This window comes from Phyllosticta citribraziliensis (assembly GCF_038025025.1).
Source record: "Phyllosticta citribraziliensis strain CPC 17464 chromosome Unknown J3D65scaffold_5, whole genome shotgun sequence".
In the NCBI taxonomy this organism is placed as follows: Eukaryota; Fungi; Ascomycota; class Dothideomycetes; order Botryosphaeriales; family Phyllostictaceae; genus Phyllosticta; species Phyllosticta citribraziliensis.
The window spans coordinates 960,059-976,497 of NW_027117342.1; the positions used below are offsets into that span (position 1 = coordinate 960,059).

General features: G+C 36.9%; 2 protein-coding genes across 2 annotated transcripts; both read right to left on the reverse strand.

Moving 5' to 3' along the window:
• Window positions 1–143: 143 nt before the first annotated feature.
• J3D65DRAFT_551717 (putative alpha-1,2-mannosidase) lies at window positions 144–2,575 on the reverse strand (the record flags this gene model as incomplete). Its single annotated transcript, XM_066797053.1, has 3 exons — window positions 144–509; window positions 560–797; window positions 855–2,575. 3 exons carry the CDS (start codon window positions 2,573–2,575, stop codon window positions 144–146), a joined length of 2,325 nt encoding a protein of 774 aa, XP_066656053.1.
• Window positions 2,576–3,296: 721 nt separating this feature from the next.
• On the reverse strand, window positions 3,297–5,225 carry J3D65DRAFT_324654 (Mdm33 family-domain-containing protein). Its single transcript, XM_066795368.1, has 2 exons — window positions 4,410–5,225; window positions 3,297–4,355 (listed from the first exon to the last, which is right to left on the reverse strand). Exons 1-2 carry the CDS (start codon window positions 4,972–4,974, stop codon window positions 3,391–3,393), a joined length of 1,530 nt encoding a protein of 509 aa, XP_066656054.1. The 5' UTR covers window positions 4,975–5,225; the 3' UTR covers window positions 3,297–3,390.
• Window positions 5,226–16,439: the final 11,214 nt, after the last annotated feature.

The following is a 16,439-nucleotide window of genomic DNA, read 5'->3' on the forward strand; positions in this document are numbered from 1 at the left end:
TTCCCCATTAGCCTCCGCTGTACATGGGAAGTACACCCAACAGTTCACCTACGCCCAAAAGCCACCACATGGTATGCCAGGAGTTACAAATCTTGTCTTTGAAGTACACAGTGACGTTCAAGAGCCGAACACGGGTGTGCCCATCACAGATCCGAAATCTCGATACCCGCCGACGAATCACTCAGACTAGGCGGGCGATCCTCCGCAGCGCGTCCCCACTCGCTTTCCTTGTCGCCGAGCGTCAGGACCAACTCGCCACCGTCCAGTAAGAACTCGTGACCAATCCAGTTCTTGGTGTACGGCTGGCCGTTCAACGTCGCGTTTTGGATGTAGATGTTTTTGTAATCAGTGTCGAAGTTGATGGAGCGAATAGTGGCGGTATTATTGGTCAGGGGGCTGGTGACGCTGGCGGATGGGAAGTACGGCGGGATGATGAGGTAGACGTTTTGGCCCGGGTTGGGGAAGAGACCGAGCATGTTGAAGGCAGTGAAGGATCCCATGGCGCCACTCTGCGAGGTGTTAGCTGGTGAAGTGGCAATGAATCAAGCAATAGACCCACGTCGTCATTTCCAGGAAGCCCACTCTGGGATGTGTTGAAGCGCGATGGAATGTAAAAGTGGGAACGATTGGCAGAAAGGCCTGGACGTCCTGCGTAATGGTATTCAAACACACTCAAGAAGACTGGCTCGTTGCCTATCTCAACCAGAGGCGAGTTATGAAAGTAATCCAGACGTTCGGCAAACGCTTGATCTCCACCGAGAAGTTTTATCAACCTCGAGGTATCGTGAGGGACAAAGCTGAGGATACCTGTCAGTTTTCCATGACTAGAGTTGATTGCCCCCAAAAGCGCTTACAAGAGGTACTCCCACACGCTTGACTCGAACGTCTCCGAGGGGTTCGACGTCAATGAGCAGAAATTGGCAACAGGACTGCAAGCCACTGGGTCTTGGAAGCCCCAAGTTCCATTCAGGTACTTGGGCTGGAAGAAGCCGACAAAGCCCGTGTCCGTCCCATTGATGAAAGAAGTCTGGTCGGCCTTGAATAAGTTCTGCCAATTGTCCGACCGCGAGAAGTATGTCTCGTAACCGTCTTTTCCCAGCGCGCGTCCAAGGTGCCCGATGCAAAAGTCGTTGTAAGAGTACTCAAAAGTTCGAGATATGCTTCTCGAGTTGGTGCCAAATCCGAGATAATCGTAATCCAGCGCAGGGATGTAGTTTAGTCGCTTCCAGCTCTGCAGTCCACCCCGTCCTTCTTTGGACCACTCTAGTGGCTCGTTTTCTGCATCATTGAGCATGGCTTTGTAGGCAAGGTCCCAGTCGATTCCAGTCATGTTCTTCACGTATGCGTCCGTAAGGACGACATCTGCATTGGAGCCTCCTTGAGTCCAACCCTTGCTCAGACTCATCCGACAGTCGGGCAACCAGCCTTCATTCTGATAGGTGTAGAGCAGACTTCTGGCCATACTTGGGATGATCATTGGGTCGATGACGCTGAGAAAGGGGAGCTGTGATCTGAATTGGTCCCACAGGCAATAAAAGGAGTCCCAGTACTCCGGGCTTTCCCACCGAGGATTCTCGCCGGTGTAGTTCTGAGGGGAAATCATAGTCCGGTAGATGGAGCTCCAGAAATTTTTCTGTAGATCTTGGCTGACGTTACCTACAGTCAGGGATATCGGACTCAACTTTGCCCTCCACGTGTCCTCAGCTTCGCTTCTCAGACGCGGAAAGTCGTTGATCAAGTCGGGAATCTCCGATTCGGCGTTTTGGCAGGCTCTGTCAGCACTGATGAAGCTCATGCCTTGTCTCACGGCAATCTTGCCATCCACCGGCCGGTCGAATCGGACAAAGCCACCGGCCGAGAGATAGAACAGGTTGAAACCTCTTGTCACGAAGAGATCCTTGGGTTCCGTGCCAGACCTGTTGTTGACGTACATGCCGCTGTCGTAGACATTTCCACCGGCAAAATCTGCGCAAAAATGCAACTGGTACGTTCCAGCTCCAAAACTGGGCAAGAAGGTACCGTTGCCTTTGATCCTCCCAGTGGATGGATCGATACTGATGCTGGCGTTTTGGCGGCTACTCCACTGGTCGTCGAGGTCAAGGACAATTTGAGGATTGAGCGCTGATCCATTGCTAGCAGTAGCTTCTGGGAACGTAAAGTGATACAACGCCGTGTGTTCAGCGACAACCATTTCAGCGGTGATGTTGGTTTGCAACTGCAAAGCGAAATAGCCCGGTCTCGCAACGACAGACTCGGGCTTGTACGGTGTAGCGCGAGCCGATTTGGGATACTTGCAGTCGTCGATGTCGTTTTCGGGACAATACTGGGGGAACAATGGAAAATTGGCCAAAGATGGATTGCCTCCTGTCCCAGAGTCGTGCATGCTGCTGAATCCAATCACATTACTGCCATCGGTAGAGAAACCGCCCGTGTTCTGGCCGTCGACATCCGCAACGGCCTTGGCCATCGAGTAGGGAAGTGTTGCGCCACTGAATACGTTGCCGCCATTGTTGGATCCAATCAACGGGTCGATAAAGTCGAGGACATCAAAGCTGGTGTTTTGCGCAAAAGCCATGTCTCTGAGGGCAAGAAGGACCAATAGCGATGAAAGCATGCTTGGCATGTCGCAAGCTCTGGATCTTTTCAGGGTATGTATTGCAGAGGGCAAATTAAGACACGGGATCCGAAAGGGCCTGAAATAGAAGAACTCCGTCCCTGAGATCAATTTGTCTCTAGGTTGGAAATGCTCAAAAAAGCGAACATGTCATGAACGGTCGATGTAGCTGCTCCGAACCCTAGGGAGACTGCAAAAGAGGCGAGGAGAATGGCAAGCCAAAAGTTTGCGCCAAATCCTTGGAGCGATCTAAATAGGCCTGCAGCGGGAGCAGGGCAGCGGTCCGCATATGGTTGTTGGAGGGACGGAACCATGCTGTGTCTTGTCGCCTTCCCGTTTTGCAGTAGTTTGGCTGCGGGGAAGGCCACCACTCGAATGGCATCCATGCAGCCTATACTGTACCACAAGGTTCTCAACTGGACGACGACGACGAGATCTGGGCGACAAGGACGAGATGTTGTGGTTACCGTCGTGGGACAAAGCGTTGGAGGTTGATCTGCGTCTTGCACAACCCAACCAACCCCTGTACCACGGCTTCAGCGACAATTTCTTCTTCAAACCCGCGATTCTAGAAGGAATAATTTACTAAGCCACGGCACTAACAAAGCCCGAAGTTGCGAAGAGACTGACAAACTCGCTGTCTCACTGGCATGCCGAAGGAAGTTGGTATGATTGGAATTTGTCCGCTGGGGTTCTTCTGAACTCTTTGAATTTTACACTTATCCATATCGACGTCGTTTCTCATCCATCTTATTCGCGGTCCTTTGTGACGGCTTTCATTTCGCACCCAGATTGATGATGGCCATTACAATCGCTCCAGTGAGCACCGCACCAGCTGCGGCGCCTTGGAGAGCAGCAGTCGTCACGTCGATCTTGCGGACGGAAACGATCTTTTCGCTGAAAAGTTCATGTACCCGATGCTTGCAGTCTTCCACGAATATCTCCACCCTCTCGGGCAAAGACTCCGGGGAAGCGCGCGTGCGAGGAATGGAAGAGCCTCCTGAAGGAATCGCCTCAGGGATCGGCACGGTAGTCTCAGGCCCAGATGGATCTACAGAGACTGTAAATGTTCCACGCTCTGGATCTTGGACTGGTTCCAAATGCTTAGGTTCCAATGGCTTCGGCTCTGTATCCTCAATCCTAACTCCAGTAGGCTCGACAACGCTGTCAATGTCTTTTTCCACCGTGGGATTCGCAGGGTTCGAGGTAACAGCCGCATTACTGGCGTGGCCAGAGGTCGGTTCCGTTGCTGCCGTCGAAGCTGGTACTGCGGCAACTGGGACGGGACTCGTCATGGTCCTTTCATCCAGAGCAGTCTTAATCTCCCGGACGAGCCTTCTTCTACGCCAGGGCTCGATCACTACGAGCTGACTGAGTAGCAGCAGTATGTTGACACCCATCAAGCCAAAGGTAACCCAGGTACTGTTGCGGCGAATCGTGTCGCTCCAAATCTGCTCCTCGTGGTATTGAGCACGCTCGCGCTTCTCGAGGTGCGCCCGAGCTTCCTCCAGAGCGCGGTCTGCCGATTGGACTGATTCCTTTGCATTGCGGACTGCTTGCTCGTTCAAATGTTCAGACCGAATGAGTGACATGTACCTTTCCAGGTCGCTAGCTGACCACGAATGTTTTCGTTCCAAAAGTCCGACGACTTCCTTTTGGGATGCCGTTTGCTGGGCCAGGGCCGTTTCTAGTTGGCTTTTGGCCGCGTCGACCTGCGCACGGCGCGCCTTTACCAGACGCTCTGGGTGGAAGTCAGCCCCTTGCTATTCACCTTGGCTTGTTGGAGCAAGCTAACCTTGCTGCTGGATCTCGCGCCTCAAGGCCTCAATTCCCGAGTAGTCTGTGCCGGTGAAGCTGTTGACCTTTTGTCCCACAAGGATAAGCTTGGGGAGCATCTCGTCCATCCATGCTGATAGCCTCTTGTAAATTTCCCATCGTAAACCTTGCCGATGCGAAGGTAGTTGTTCGTCTGGAACCTTTTGCACAGGTTCAGGCTCTGGTGTGGGCGGGGCTTTGGAGCTCTCCTCTGTTGACGAGGAGACTGCGGACGGTTCGCGGGGTACAGGCTCAGCAGCTTCCGGTCGTGCCTCTTCAGTCGGTGATTTCCGGGTCTCAGGATCAGGTTGAGATAATGCCGGCTTGTCTTGTAGTGCTCTTGGAGTGGAAGATATTCTCCTGAGTTGCTGTGACACATTCGACGGCCTGTTTGTTTTGGAAGGGCGGGAGATGGTGCGGAACTGAGACTGGAAACATGGTTTCGATTTTCGAGGAATTGAGGCGGCGCTGGGGCGGGCGGCGCAAAAGGTCAGCGCTGTGCAGTCGGAGAGCGTGCGAGCGGCATGTTGGAAAACCGGTCGCATGTCTTCATCCAGGCGGCGGTGGACGCGTCGAGAGATTGGGGACGGGAGTTTGACGTGCGAATGGCGGGACGGAGCTCCTCCAAGCAACAGCCCTGGGCTGGTCGGCGCCCGCAGTCGGACAAAAGAGGTCAGAATATTGATGACCGGCGTCTCCACCAACGGCGCCCGCACGCCCTGGCCATGACATAATTCGACCCCACGTTGACATCGGCCAAGAATGAGTAAGCAAAGTGTGAGATGGATTGTCTGAGTCGGCTAGTAGGCCGCTACGAACTAGTTTGTAGGTGCACCAAGGCGCTAATCCAGGCGCTAATCCCACCTGCCATAATCCCTCCTGCCGCTGTAACACCTGTGCAGCACTCAGTAAATGCCCACTTCGTGCGAACAGAAAAGCTGGCTGACAATTACCTAGAGCTTATCATCCATGTCTTTAAATACACAATTCTTTATATAGTTCTTAACTTTATCTATATAGGCGACCGTAATAGTCAATGCCTTTATAAACTAGTTATTAGCAGCATTATAGTATCCTTTAGTAAAGGGGTAATAGCTATAGATATAGTTAATATTATTATAGAGCTTAGTAATAAATCCCTTACTTATGCCTCTCTACTCATTTTTAATACTTTTAATTATAGCTACTATATACTACTACTTCTTCCTAATAGTAGTAATCTTCTCCTTAAAATTTAATACTTATTAGAATTAAATCTCCTTTATTATAAGAGGGTCCTATACCTAAACTGCCTTATTAGACTCTTCTAAAGTATAAGTCTATATAGAGATGCTATACTTTTTAAGGAAGGCTAATAGGTCTAGTTTCTTCTATTTTTTATATTAGTATAGTAAGGATCTAAATAGCCTTTAGATATAATAATTATATATCTTTCCTAAGTCTATTATATAGAAATCTTAGTTGGTCGACCAGATAAGCAGGTTAGATTAGGGGGCAGTTATAGTATAGTAGAGAGGCTAGGGAGTAGAGGAGTTATAGGTATAAGATTATATAAATAGTAGGGGTAGGTTTAGTACCTTAGCTTATACTTACTTCCTATTCTATACTAGTACCCTTACTAGATAACGTTTATATACTAGTAGTAGTAGATAGGTACTATATATTACTCTCCCTAGTATATTATGCCTCTCTTTAATGCCGCTATATGCACTATTAGCTAGCACTTTATTTATATACTTCTTAACTCTACTGCTTACTTCTTATTCTTAGACTTTAACGCGCTTAGTCTACTTATAAGCTATAGTAGTTTCTTAATTAGCTTAGTCTATCCTATAGATAGATCTACTACTAAGTAATTTAGAAGATTATATAGCATCCTTAATAATACTACCTGCTAGATAGAAGTACGCCTATAGTCTACTAATACTGCCTATAAGTATATAACTTAGGCAAACTATAAGTTATAGCATATTAGTATCCTTTTACTACTACCTTTCTTAATAAATTAGTTTTAGTGCATCCTTATTCTAACTTTTAGGTATTAGAGCTAATAATGTCTACTAGAGGAGCTTATACTACTATTCTATCTATATATACCTTACTACTTATACTAATAAATAGAGTTACCTATAGCATGCTACCTTCTAACTTCTTAAGCTTTATTATACTAAGATGGTAGAGGATGCATCAGCTATAGTAGTAAGAAAGAAAGCTTAAGTAAAAGAGATATTTAACTTCTTAGAAAGGAAAATAATCCTAAAGTAAGGATACTAGCTTAGAATATTAGCACTTACTATTAGAGCTAATAAGCTTCTTTACATCCTATAGTAATAGCAAGCCTAACTTAAGCCACTCTATAATAATCTAGTTAATAAAGTTATAATAATTATTAATCACCTCTACTACTATACAATTTAGCCTAGAGATAAGATAGCTAATATAGTTATTAATACTCTAATAGAAGCTCTATATAAGGCCATATTAAATAAGTAAGGTTATAATAAACTATAGGGGTTTAAATGCTTCTACTATACTATCTTATACTATATATTATAGAAGTATAGAGAAGCCCTATAAACTCTCTTATAAAGGGTTTATATATCTACTATAGACTTTAAATACTCAGATATTATTAGCCTTAAACTACTAGAAATCTTTAATAATAACTATAATCTACTCTAAGAGGGGATTAATTATAAGGAGCGCGCATAGTACTAGTTTAATATTTTAGCTAAGCTTATAGCTATCTAGCTCTAGTATTAGGAACGCATTAAAGAGTCGTAGATAATATATATAGTAGAGATAGATATATATAAGGTTAAAGTATAGTTAAGTAAGGGTCTAAAGATATAGTCTCTAGAGGAAGAGTAGATTTATAAAAGACTTAAGTCTATAAGGGTGCTCTACTTAATATAAGCTTAGGAGGATATAGATAGTCTTATTATTATATAGTTAATAATATATATCTAATAGCTTATAGACTTCTAGAACGCAGGCCCTAATATTAACTTTAATAACCTTAAAAAGATAGTAACCCTATAGAAGGAAAGACTATTATACTAAAGGCTTAATAATATATCTAATAAAGTCTTTACTAAGGGAAGTAGCAGCCTAGGACAGGTTTCTTAATTATATAGATAGCTTCTAATTTAATGCTATTCTAAGATCCTTCTTATAGGCAGTTTTAGTATTAGTAAAGATAGAGTAGATTATATAAGTAGGTTAGTAGTTCTACGTTCCTATTAAGTCCTTACCAGCTAAGTATTATAACATTCGCTATTTAAGCTGTTTAAATCCATTCTATTAAGGACCGGCTAGGGTTATATAGTAATATAGTAATATAGTATAGGTATTAATATAGCTTTAAGATATAGCATAGTACTACTACTTTTAAATAGTAGGCAGCCTATATATAGTATTCTATAGTAGAGCCAGCCTAGTAATAGGCCAGCCTATATAACTACCAACCTATTTTAGGTAAGGTAGCTGCGCCTTTAATACCTACATCCTAGATAGAACATCGTGCCCTAATATTATCTTACTTAATACCTATAGTGTTCCTTATATCTATAACTTACTATACGTATTTACTGCTATATTAGCTTTATAACTTAAAGAAGACCCTTAGGTTGCCTTTATTATATATAGCCTTATTACTAACTTTATAAGGAGGTAACTACTACTTTAATACTAGACTCTAAAACTTACCCTCTACTTATAAACCCTCTTAGCCCGCCGTAAAACCTCTAACTAATATAATACTAGAGCTTTACTACCTTAACATCCTTAGCTTAAGATTAGAGTAATTTTCTACGCCCTAAAAATACTCTCTTATAATATATAGAGCCTACTTAGAACCTGGCTATTATAAGCTTAGTTCTTAGACCAAGACTTAGTTCTATTATGCTAGGTATATACGCGTTATAGGAGTTAAATGCGATACTAATACTATCTATATAGGAGTAAAGTCTAGATAGATCTATAAAACTTTAACTAATATAGATGCCTTATCCCTTACTAATAAAGGCCTAGACTATTTAACTAGCTAAATAAAGCCATCCTCTATAGTTATAAGATAGAGTTTTTTATATATATAATAACTTTTAAGCTAAGGCTGATCCACCCTCTACCTAGTATAATTATTATACTAAAGGGCATATATAAAGGGCGTCTATATAGAGCTCTAGGAGATTAGTATTTAACCTGTAGCTATATCTATTATTATATCTATATAGATATTTATATAACTATTACTAATACTATATAGCTAACTAAGGTATCCCTATAGATCTACTATTACCTCTACTACCTTAGGTAGTAGTATAATATCTTAATAGATAGGTCTACTATAACTAAAGTACCTAAGGACTAGTTAGTATATTATAAACTATACTAATTATAAAAGATAATAGGATACTTACTCTAGTATTACTAGCCCTAGCTACCCCTTAGCTATATATTCTATAGAAGGCAGGCTAAACCTCCCTAAAGCCTATATAACTTTCTTAGTAATGTGTTTAAGGAAGCTGATAACAGCTATAGATATAGTATTAGGAATAAATACTAGATGAGATTTATATATAATCTAGACTAGGATTTTAAAGAAGTTAAGGAGTAGTATAAGAGGGTATAGAATAAGGCGATGCTCTATAAGGACCCTGCTTAAGAGGTAGTAATTAAGGAGTAGTAACGCCGCTATAAAGTAGAATACTAGTTAATAGAGATTCCTGCAGGCTTTAATAGCTTTAGACGCATATAGGAGGTATACTAATATGGGATTATAATAGGTTTAAGGGCTATAGGGTAGAGTGACTAATTTTACTTTATACTACCTTATTAGATTTTAGAATACATTTAAAATTTTATTTCTTAGATTAACTAAGCAGCATTCTACTAGCTTTTTAAAAGTATAGTATATAAAGGTAGCAGACCTTTAATTCTAAACTATTTTACCTATACTCTACTCTTATCTACCTTACTCTACTCTACCCCACGCCAATCTATAGCATATATATATTAACCTAGCTTGTCTAATAAACCCTAAATTCCTTATTTTACCTCTATTAGCTCTAGTACTATAAGAAGTAATATCCTACAGCTATCACGATAGGCATACACGCGCCTATATAAGTACTAGGGCCAGTATAGACGAACCTAGTATTATATAGTTATAGGAAGTATAAGCCTCACCTCAGGTAGTAGCCTACTATAGCTTAGGCTAAAACCTATAGGCTAGTACTAGCTACTATAGCCTAGTACTAGCTACTATAGCCTTAGGAAGATACTATATAACAGCCTATTAATACCTTACCTTTATAACTTACCTAATAATGACTAAGGACCCTTATATAAAGGATAAGAGGTAGAATAGTATAAAGGAAGGACTAGGAAATATATAGGTAGTAAGTATCTTTTATATTTTATTCTTTTAACTTATTAGATTTAATTAAGATATATATATATTCTCTAGTAGTTTGCCTTTAGCCCTTACCTATATAATAAGAAATCTATAAGTTGTAATAGATATAAAAGATTATTTTAAGTTTTAGCTCTATCCTACTTCTTTACCTATAAAGGTATTATAATATTTAACCTAAGTGATGTTATATATAGCTATAGTCTTATATAAGACTGCTTATTACTTTTCTCTAGTAAACCTAAGTTATCTTTATTAGGCGCATCGGTGTTATCTAAGGACTAAGGAGTATTAAGTATATATTAACTATAGAAGTCTTTAGTTAAGGCTATAGGGTAGTATATAAATATTTAGGAGGTATCCTATCTATAACCTGCTTAAGGAACATTCTAAGTAGAAGACTATAAAGATAGTATAGCTAAGAATAAAGCTAATATGTCTAGTACTACTAAAGGTATTAGTACTGGTTAATTAACTTAATAAGATTCGCGCGAAGAGACTAAAGATTCGCGTAATACTAGACTTTTATTAAATAATAATAAGAGAGGACCTACCCCTATTCTCCTATATAATTTCTACTTAGTCCTAGTAGTAGAGGTGAAAGAATATACCTAAGACCTAGGGTTAACTTATACGATTTAAGCTCTAGTTATAGAGGCGTTTATAAAGGTACCGCGCTTAGATATTAATTAATTTAAATCTAAGATTGTATCTTTAAATAAGTCTTAAGTGTAGTAGTAACTAAACCGCGCGTGAAGGTAGAACTGGGCTCTTAAGTAAATACTCTTAAACTATACTAATAGGCTAAGGGAAGCCTTAAGGGAAGGATATATTAGGCCCTCTCTATTAGGCTAGAACCTAAGACCTATTACTCTCTCTTAAGATCCTCCTACCTATATAAGGGAAACTACTACTAAAACCTCTACTTTATCTTTAAGTAGTAAGAAATACTAAAGTAGTAAGGTTCCTAATCCTCCTCTTCTTACTAATAGAGAAGACCCCTTATATAAATACTAGACCCTTCTTATATAAAATAAAATTAAATAAAACTATAATTACTTTACTAAAGATATAGTAGAGGAGACTAAATAGAATATTATAGGTTATATTATTTCCTATATTAGTAGAGAAGTCTTATATTACTTAACTCCTTTCCTTACTTCTTATATAAAGGCTAATAAAGTTACTCTAGATAAGGATATCTTTAAATTCCTAGATAACCTCCTCTAGAGTCTATATAAATATAAGAATATAAAGAAGTAGTTATACTCTCTTATATACTATATTTCTATAGACCTTTAGAAGTTTTAATTAAACTTTATATAATTAGCCTTAGATGTAGATCTTCCCTAGGAATAGTAGAAAGAGGACTTTTATAATATAATAGATCCTCTCCTTTAAACCTATATAGTTACTATAGAGTAAGATAAGGATATTAACTTTTATAAGTACCTCTAATAAGCCTACCCTATTACTTAAAGTCTTAGTAACTACTATTCTAACTATAGAAAACTAACACTTATATTATATAAGGAAAGAGTAAAGAAGAGATAATAAGAATAAGTAAAGATAACTACCTTAGGTAGTATAAGTGCTTTATCTTCTAGTTATACCTAGGCGCGATCTATATCTAGGGCTCCCTTATATAATATAACCTGTAAAGGTAAAGTAGAAGTCTATATAGAGATTAGACTATATAATTACTGCGGCTAGTTTAGCTATTTATAGAGGTAATGCCTATAACTAGAGATGAAGGTAATAGAGTTAGTAGAAGAAGAAAGTACTAAAGATATCTATATAAATAAAGGAGATTAGTCTTTATTAGAAAATAATAAGACCTAGGTAAAGTCTCCTGCCTTAGGTCTAAACTTAGAGTAATATATATTAAAGGTTCTTATATAAATCTTAGTTACTTTATTAGAGGTGTACCCTTTACTATATAAACCTTAATTATATCTAATAGCTGCGCCTTAGAAATTTGTGCCCTAGCTAATACTAGTACTAGTAGTATAAGTTTTATTTACTCTAAGCTACTACTAACTCTCTAGTCTATAGGTGCTATAAAAAAGAGAATAATAGGTAAAGGGCTTAATATTACTAGGTTTAACTAATATATAAATAAGAAAGTTAATTTTTACTTTTATCTTTAACTCTATTTCTAAGATTAAATGGTTTCTACTTATGCTTTTATTTGTAATATTAGCTGTAATAACATAATTCTTAGGTAATAGTTTTTTAACTAGTATAATATCCTCCTAGACTGTAAATAATATAAACTAGTCTAGAGATAGCTACTAGTTAACTAGTCCTTTTAGCATCTTCTATACCTACTAAAAATCTCTATATGAAGTAAAGAACTGCAGAAAAAATACTAAGTAGATATAGACTATAGAGATAAAAAATTTAATAAATGCCTCCTTCCCTTAGTATAGGTTATTAAGGGAATTAAATTCTAAACTTAAGATGTATTTAAGCTTTCTATTTATAAAATATAAGTTACGCTAATAGAGATCTATACTATTAACCTTATATAAGTTTAAGCGGCTCTTAAAGATAAGGAAACTAAGGAATTACTAGCTTCTAAGCTACTAGCTGCTTATAAGGAATTTTAAGATATATTTTCTAAAATAGAGTCTAATAAGCTACTACTATATTATATAGGGGTTAATTATAAAATATCTCTTATATATAATAGTCTACTAGAGCTTCTACCTAGTCCTCTCTATAGAATATCTCTAGAGTAGCTTAAGGCTATAAAAGAGTATATTATTAAGAACCTTTAGAAAGGCTTTATTACTAAGAGCTTTACCGCCTATACTTCTCCTATTCTTATAGTGAAAAAGCCTAGTAGGGGATAGAGATTTTATATAGACTACTAATAGCTTAATAAATAAACTACTAAGGATTTACACCCCCTCCCTCTTATTATAGAGTTACTTTAGCGCGTTAGAAAGGGCAAGATTTATACTAAGCTTAATATTTAATAAGCTTTCTACTATATCTATCTTACTAAGGATTCTAAAGATAAAACCACTTTCTATATAAGATATAGGTTATTTAAATACTGTGTCTTACCTTTTAGATTAAGTAATAGACTAGTAGCCTTTTAATATTTTATTAACCAGGTTCTCTTTAAGTATTTAGACGATTTTATTATGGCTTTTATAGATAATATACTTATTATCTCTAAAAACCCTATAGAGTACAAGGAACAAGTAAAAAAAGTACTAGTAAGACTATAAAAAGTAGGACTATAGGTAGATTTAAAGAAGAGCGAGTTTTTAGTTACTCATATAAAGTTTTTTAGATATATTATTTCTATAGAAGGCATTTAAATGGACCTAGATAAGGTAGAACCTATATAAAACTAGCTAATACTAAAAACCCTTAAAGCTCTTTAATCCTTCCTAGGTTTTTATAATTTCTACTAATGATTTCTCCCTAACTATAGATAAATTAGCTGACTATTAGAGAAACTATACTCTAAGGTAAAATAGTAATAACTAGGACCCCTAGAAGAAGAGGTAATTTAGTAACTTAAGAAGCTAATATGTAGTAATATACTTCTAGCTAACTATAACCCTACTCTTAATACTTATATAGAGACTGATATAAGTGATAGAGTTACTATAGGTGTTTTAATACAGCTCTAATAACCTTTATATAATTAGAAACTAGTAGCCTTCTACTCTAAGATAATAGCAGACGCAGAACTTTATTATAGAATTTTAGATAAAGAACTGCTGGCTATTAAGAATAGACTAGAAGAATAGAGACTAATACTTATTAGCCTTAAAAAACCTTTTCTTATAATTATAGACTATTAGGTATTAGAGTACTACTCTACTAAACGACAACTTAATTAATAATAAGCTAGATAGTCTAAGTTTTTTATAGAATTCTATATATAATTCTCCTATTAACTAGGAAAGGAAAATATTATTACTAATTACCTTACTTAAAAATAAGAAGACCTAAAGACTTAAAAAGAAAAAGTAAGGGCTATATAAGAGATATGCCTTATCCTACTAGAGACTATTATCCCTCTTTCTATTTTAGAATAAGAACTTCCTCCTCTAGTGTTATTTTTAGATGAACTCCTCTATATAAACTAGGAAGATTCTAAATTAGAACTCTAGAGATAGAAAGCCCTCTTAAAAGACCTTAAATAAAGAAATAGTTAGGAACTAAAAGATGGTCTTTTACTATAATATAGTACCCTCTTTATACTAGATTATGATAACCTCTATATAAGAATGCTTAATACTTTATATACTACCTATATAACTGCCTATCCTAGTATTATAAAGATGTAAAAACTCCTTAAGTAATATTACTACTAGCTAGCTATAAATTGTATAATTAATATTTATAGGCAAGGATGCCATATTTACTACTAAATAAAAGAGTTTTATAATAAAGACCTAGGCCTTCTATAACCCCTAGAGATTCCTACTTAACCCTAGTAATACTTAGCTATAGATTTTAAAGAGATGCCTAAAGACTAAAAGGGCTATAATATAATCCTAGTTATTATAGACTAGTTAAGTTAAAGAACCTTTAGTTTACCTTATATAAAAAAGATTAATACTAAAGGAGTCTCTAGGCTCTTTTATAAATATATCTACTATATTTATAGAAACCCTAAGTCTATTCTATCTAACTAAGGCCCTTAGTTCATCTTAGTGTTTATAAATAAACTATATAAGCTGACTAGTATAGAGCAGCATTTTAACTTATCCTACTACTCTTAAACTAATAGTATTATAGAGATTGTTAATTAGTATCTTATATAAAGATTAAGACCTTTTATTAATTACTTTTAGAATGATTAGTCTAATCTTCTACTATTAATAGACCTCGCACAAGTAATACTTCCCTATAAAGCTACTAGACTTTTACCTTTTAAGATTAAGTTAGGATATTCCCCTTAAATATACTATAACTAATAATAAAGAACTAAGACCCCCTAGTAACTAGAGAAGATGGCTTGTATAGTAGTATAAATACTATAAAAGAGAAGATAAGAAGCTTTTAAATTTATAAAGAATCTTATTCTTAAATCCTAAGAGTATATATACTAATAAGCTAATAAATACTGTCGCGCGCTAGACTTTATAGTTAGAGATTATATCTATATTAAGAAAACAGGATAGTCTACTAATTAGCTAAACCTTAAATTAGACTTTCCTAATACTAGACCTTTTAAGATTATAGGAATAGAAGGATCCTCCTACATTCTTAATCTTTCCTTATATATAAAGATAGTTAACCTTTTCTATACTAATAGGCTATATAAGGCTAAAATAGAATAGCTTCCTAGTTAGGAATATACTAAACCTAAACCTAAGATTATTTAAGACGAGCCTAAGTAGGAAGTAGACTATATTTAAGCTAGTTAAGTCTTATATAAGAAGCTTTAATACTAAGTTAAATAGACTAGATATAACTAAGATGACTAGTAGTATAATATAAGTTCTTTTAGTAGCGCGCTGTAGAAAATTAAAGAATTCTACTTATTATACCCTATTATAGTAGGACTACTAAAAAATCTAGAAAAATAGAAGGCTGCCTTCCTCTAAGAAGAACTATAGATTAAAATAGAAAGTAATAATAAAATAAGTCACTTAGGCCTATAGTAAATATTATAAAGATATAGAAAGTAGACTAATTAGTTTACTATCTACCCTTATATAAATACTATTAATCTTAACTTCTACTCTCTAGTCTCTTCTTTTTACTACTTATTCCCTACTATCCTCTTTTTTAATTTCTACCCTTTACTTCTTTCCTTTTCCCTTCTTCTTATTATAATAGTTATTATATAAGACTATCTCCTCTAGATCCTCTAGCTTATTAGGTAGGATATCCTACTTAGCTAAAGCCTAATTAGTTTAATCCTCTAATCTAGCTTAGTAGTATAAGTTCTAGAACTCCTCTATACGAATTTTATCTTTACGCCTCTTATAATAAGCAGGCAGCTTGGCACCCTTTAAGTTACTTATAGTATAGTTAAGGTTACCTATACCTTAAAGGCAGTTAGTGCAGCGGCCCTATAAGAAACTAGGCAGGTAGTAACAACTAATAAACGCGCGAGTATTAGTATTATTATAATACTTAGTGTAGCTGATAGGGTTATTAATTCTAGTATACTAGATAAGAAAAGCATCGCACAAGCTAGCTTAAGTTTTAACTAATAAGTAGTTAAATTACTAAGTAGAAACTATAATATATAAGTAAGGTATGCTATTACCTAAGGCTAAGATGCGCTTAGCGCGCTCTTATACTTTAGAACTACTAAGGTGCGCCTATATAGTTAGTTAGATAAGAATCCCTTATATTAGTAAGATAAACTTACTTATGCGACACTCTCTATATTCTTATAAGGGATGTAAAGTGTCAACTTAAAGTCCTACTTAATAGGCGCCTTATTAGAGCTAACTGGTGACGCTGTAACGCGAATCTTACTATTACTACTATTATATAAAGTAGCAGGTAGTAAGTACTTAGCTGCTAGAACCTAATAAGCCGCAGGATTATAATAATAGCATATATAAGTAGGCTCTTTACCTTCTTCCTCTAAAACAGGCTGTA

Coding starts and splice junctions, on each gene's coding strand:
- J3D65DRAFT_324654 (XM_066795368.1), bottom strand. CDS start 4,974: ATGCGACCGGTTTTCCAACATGCCGCTCGCACGCTCTCCGACTGCACA. Junction 4,356..4,409: donor GCGCGAGATCCAGCAGCAAG/GTTAGCTTGCTC, acceptor ACTTCCACCCAG/AGCGTCTGGTAAAGGCGCGC.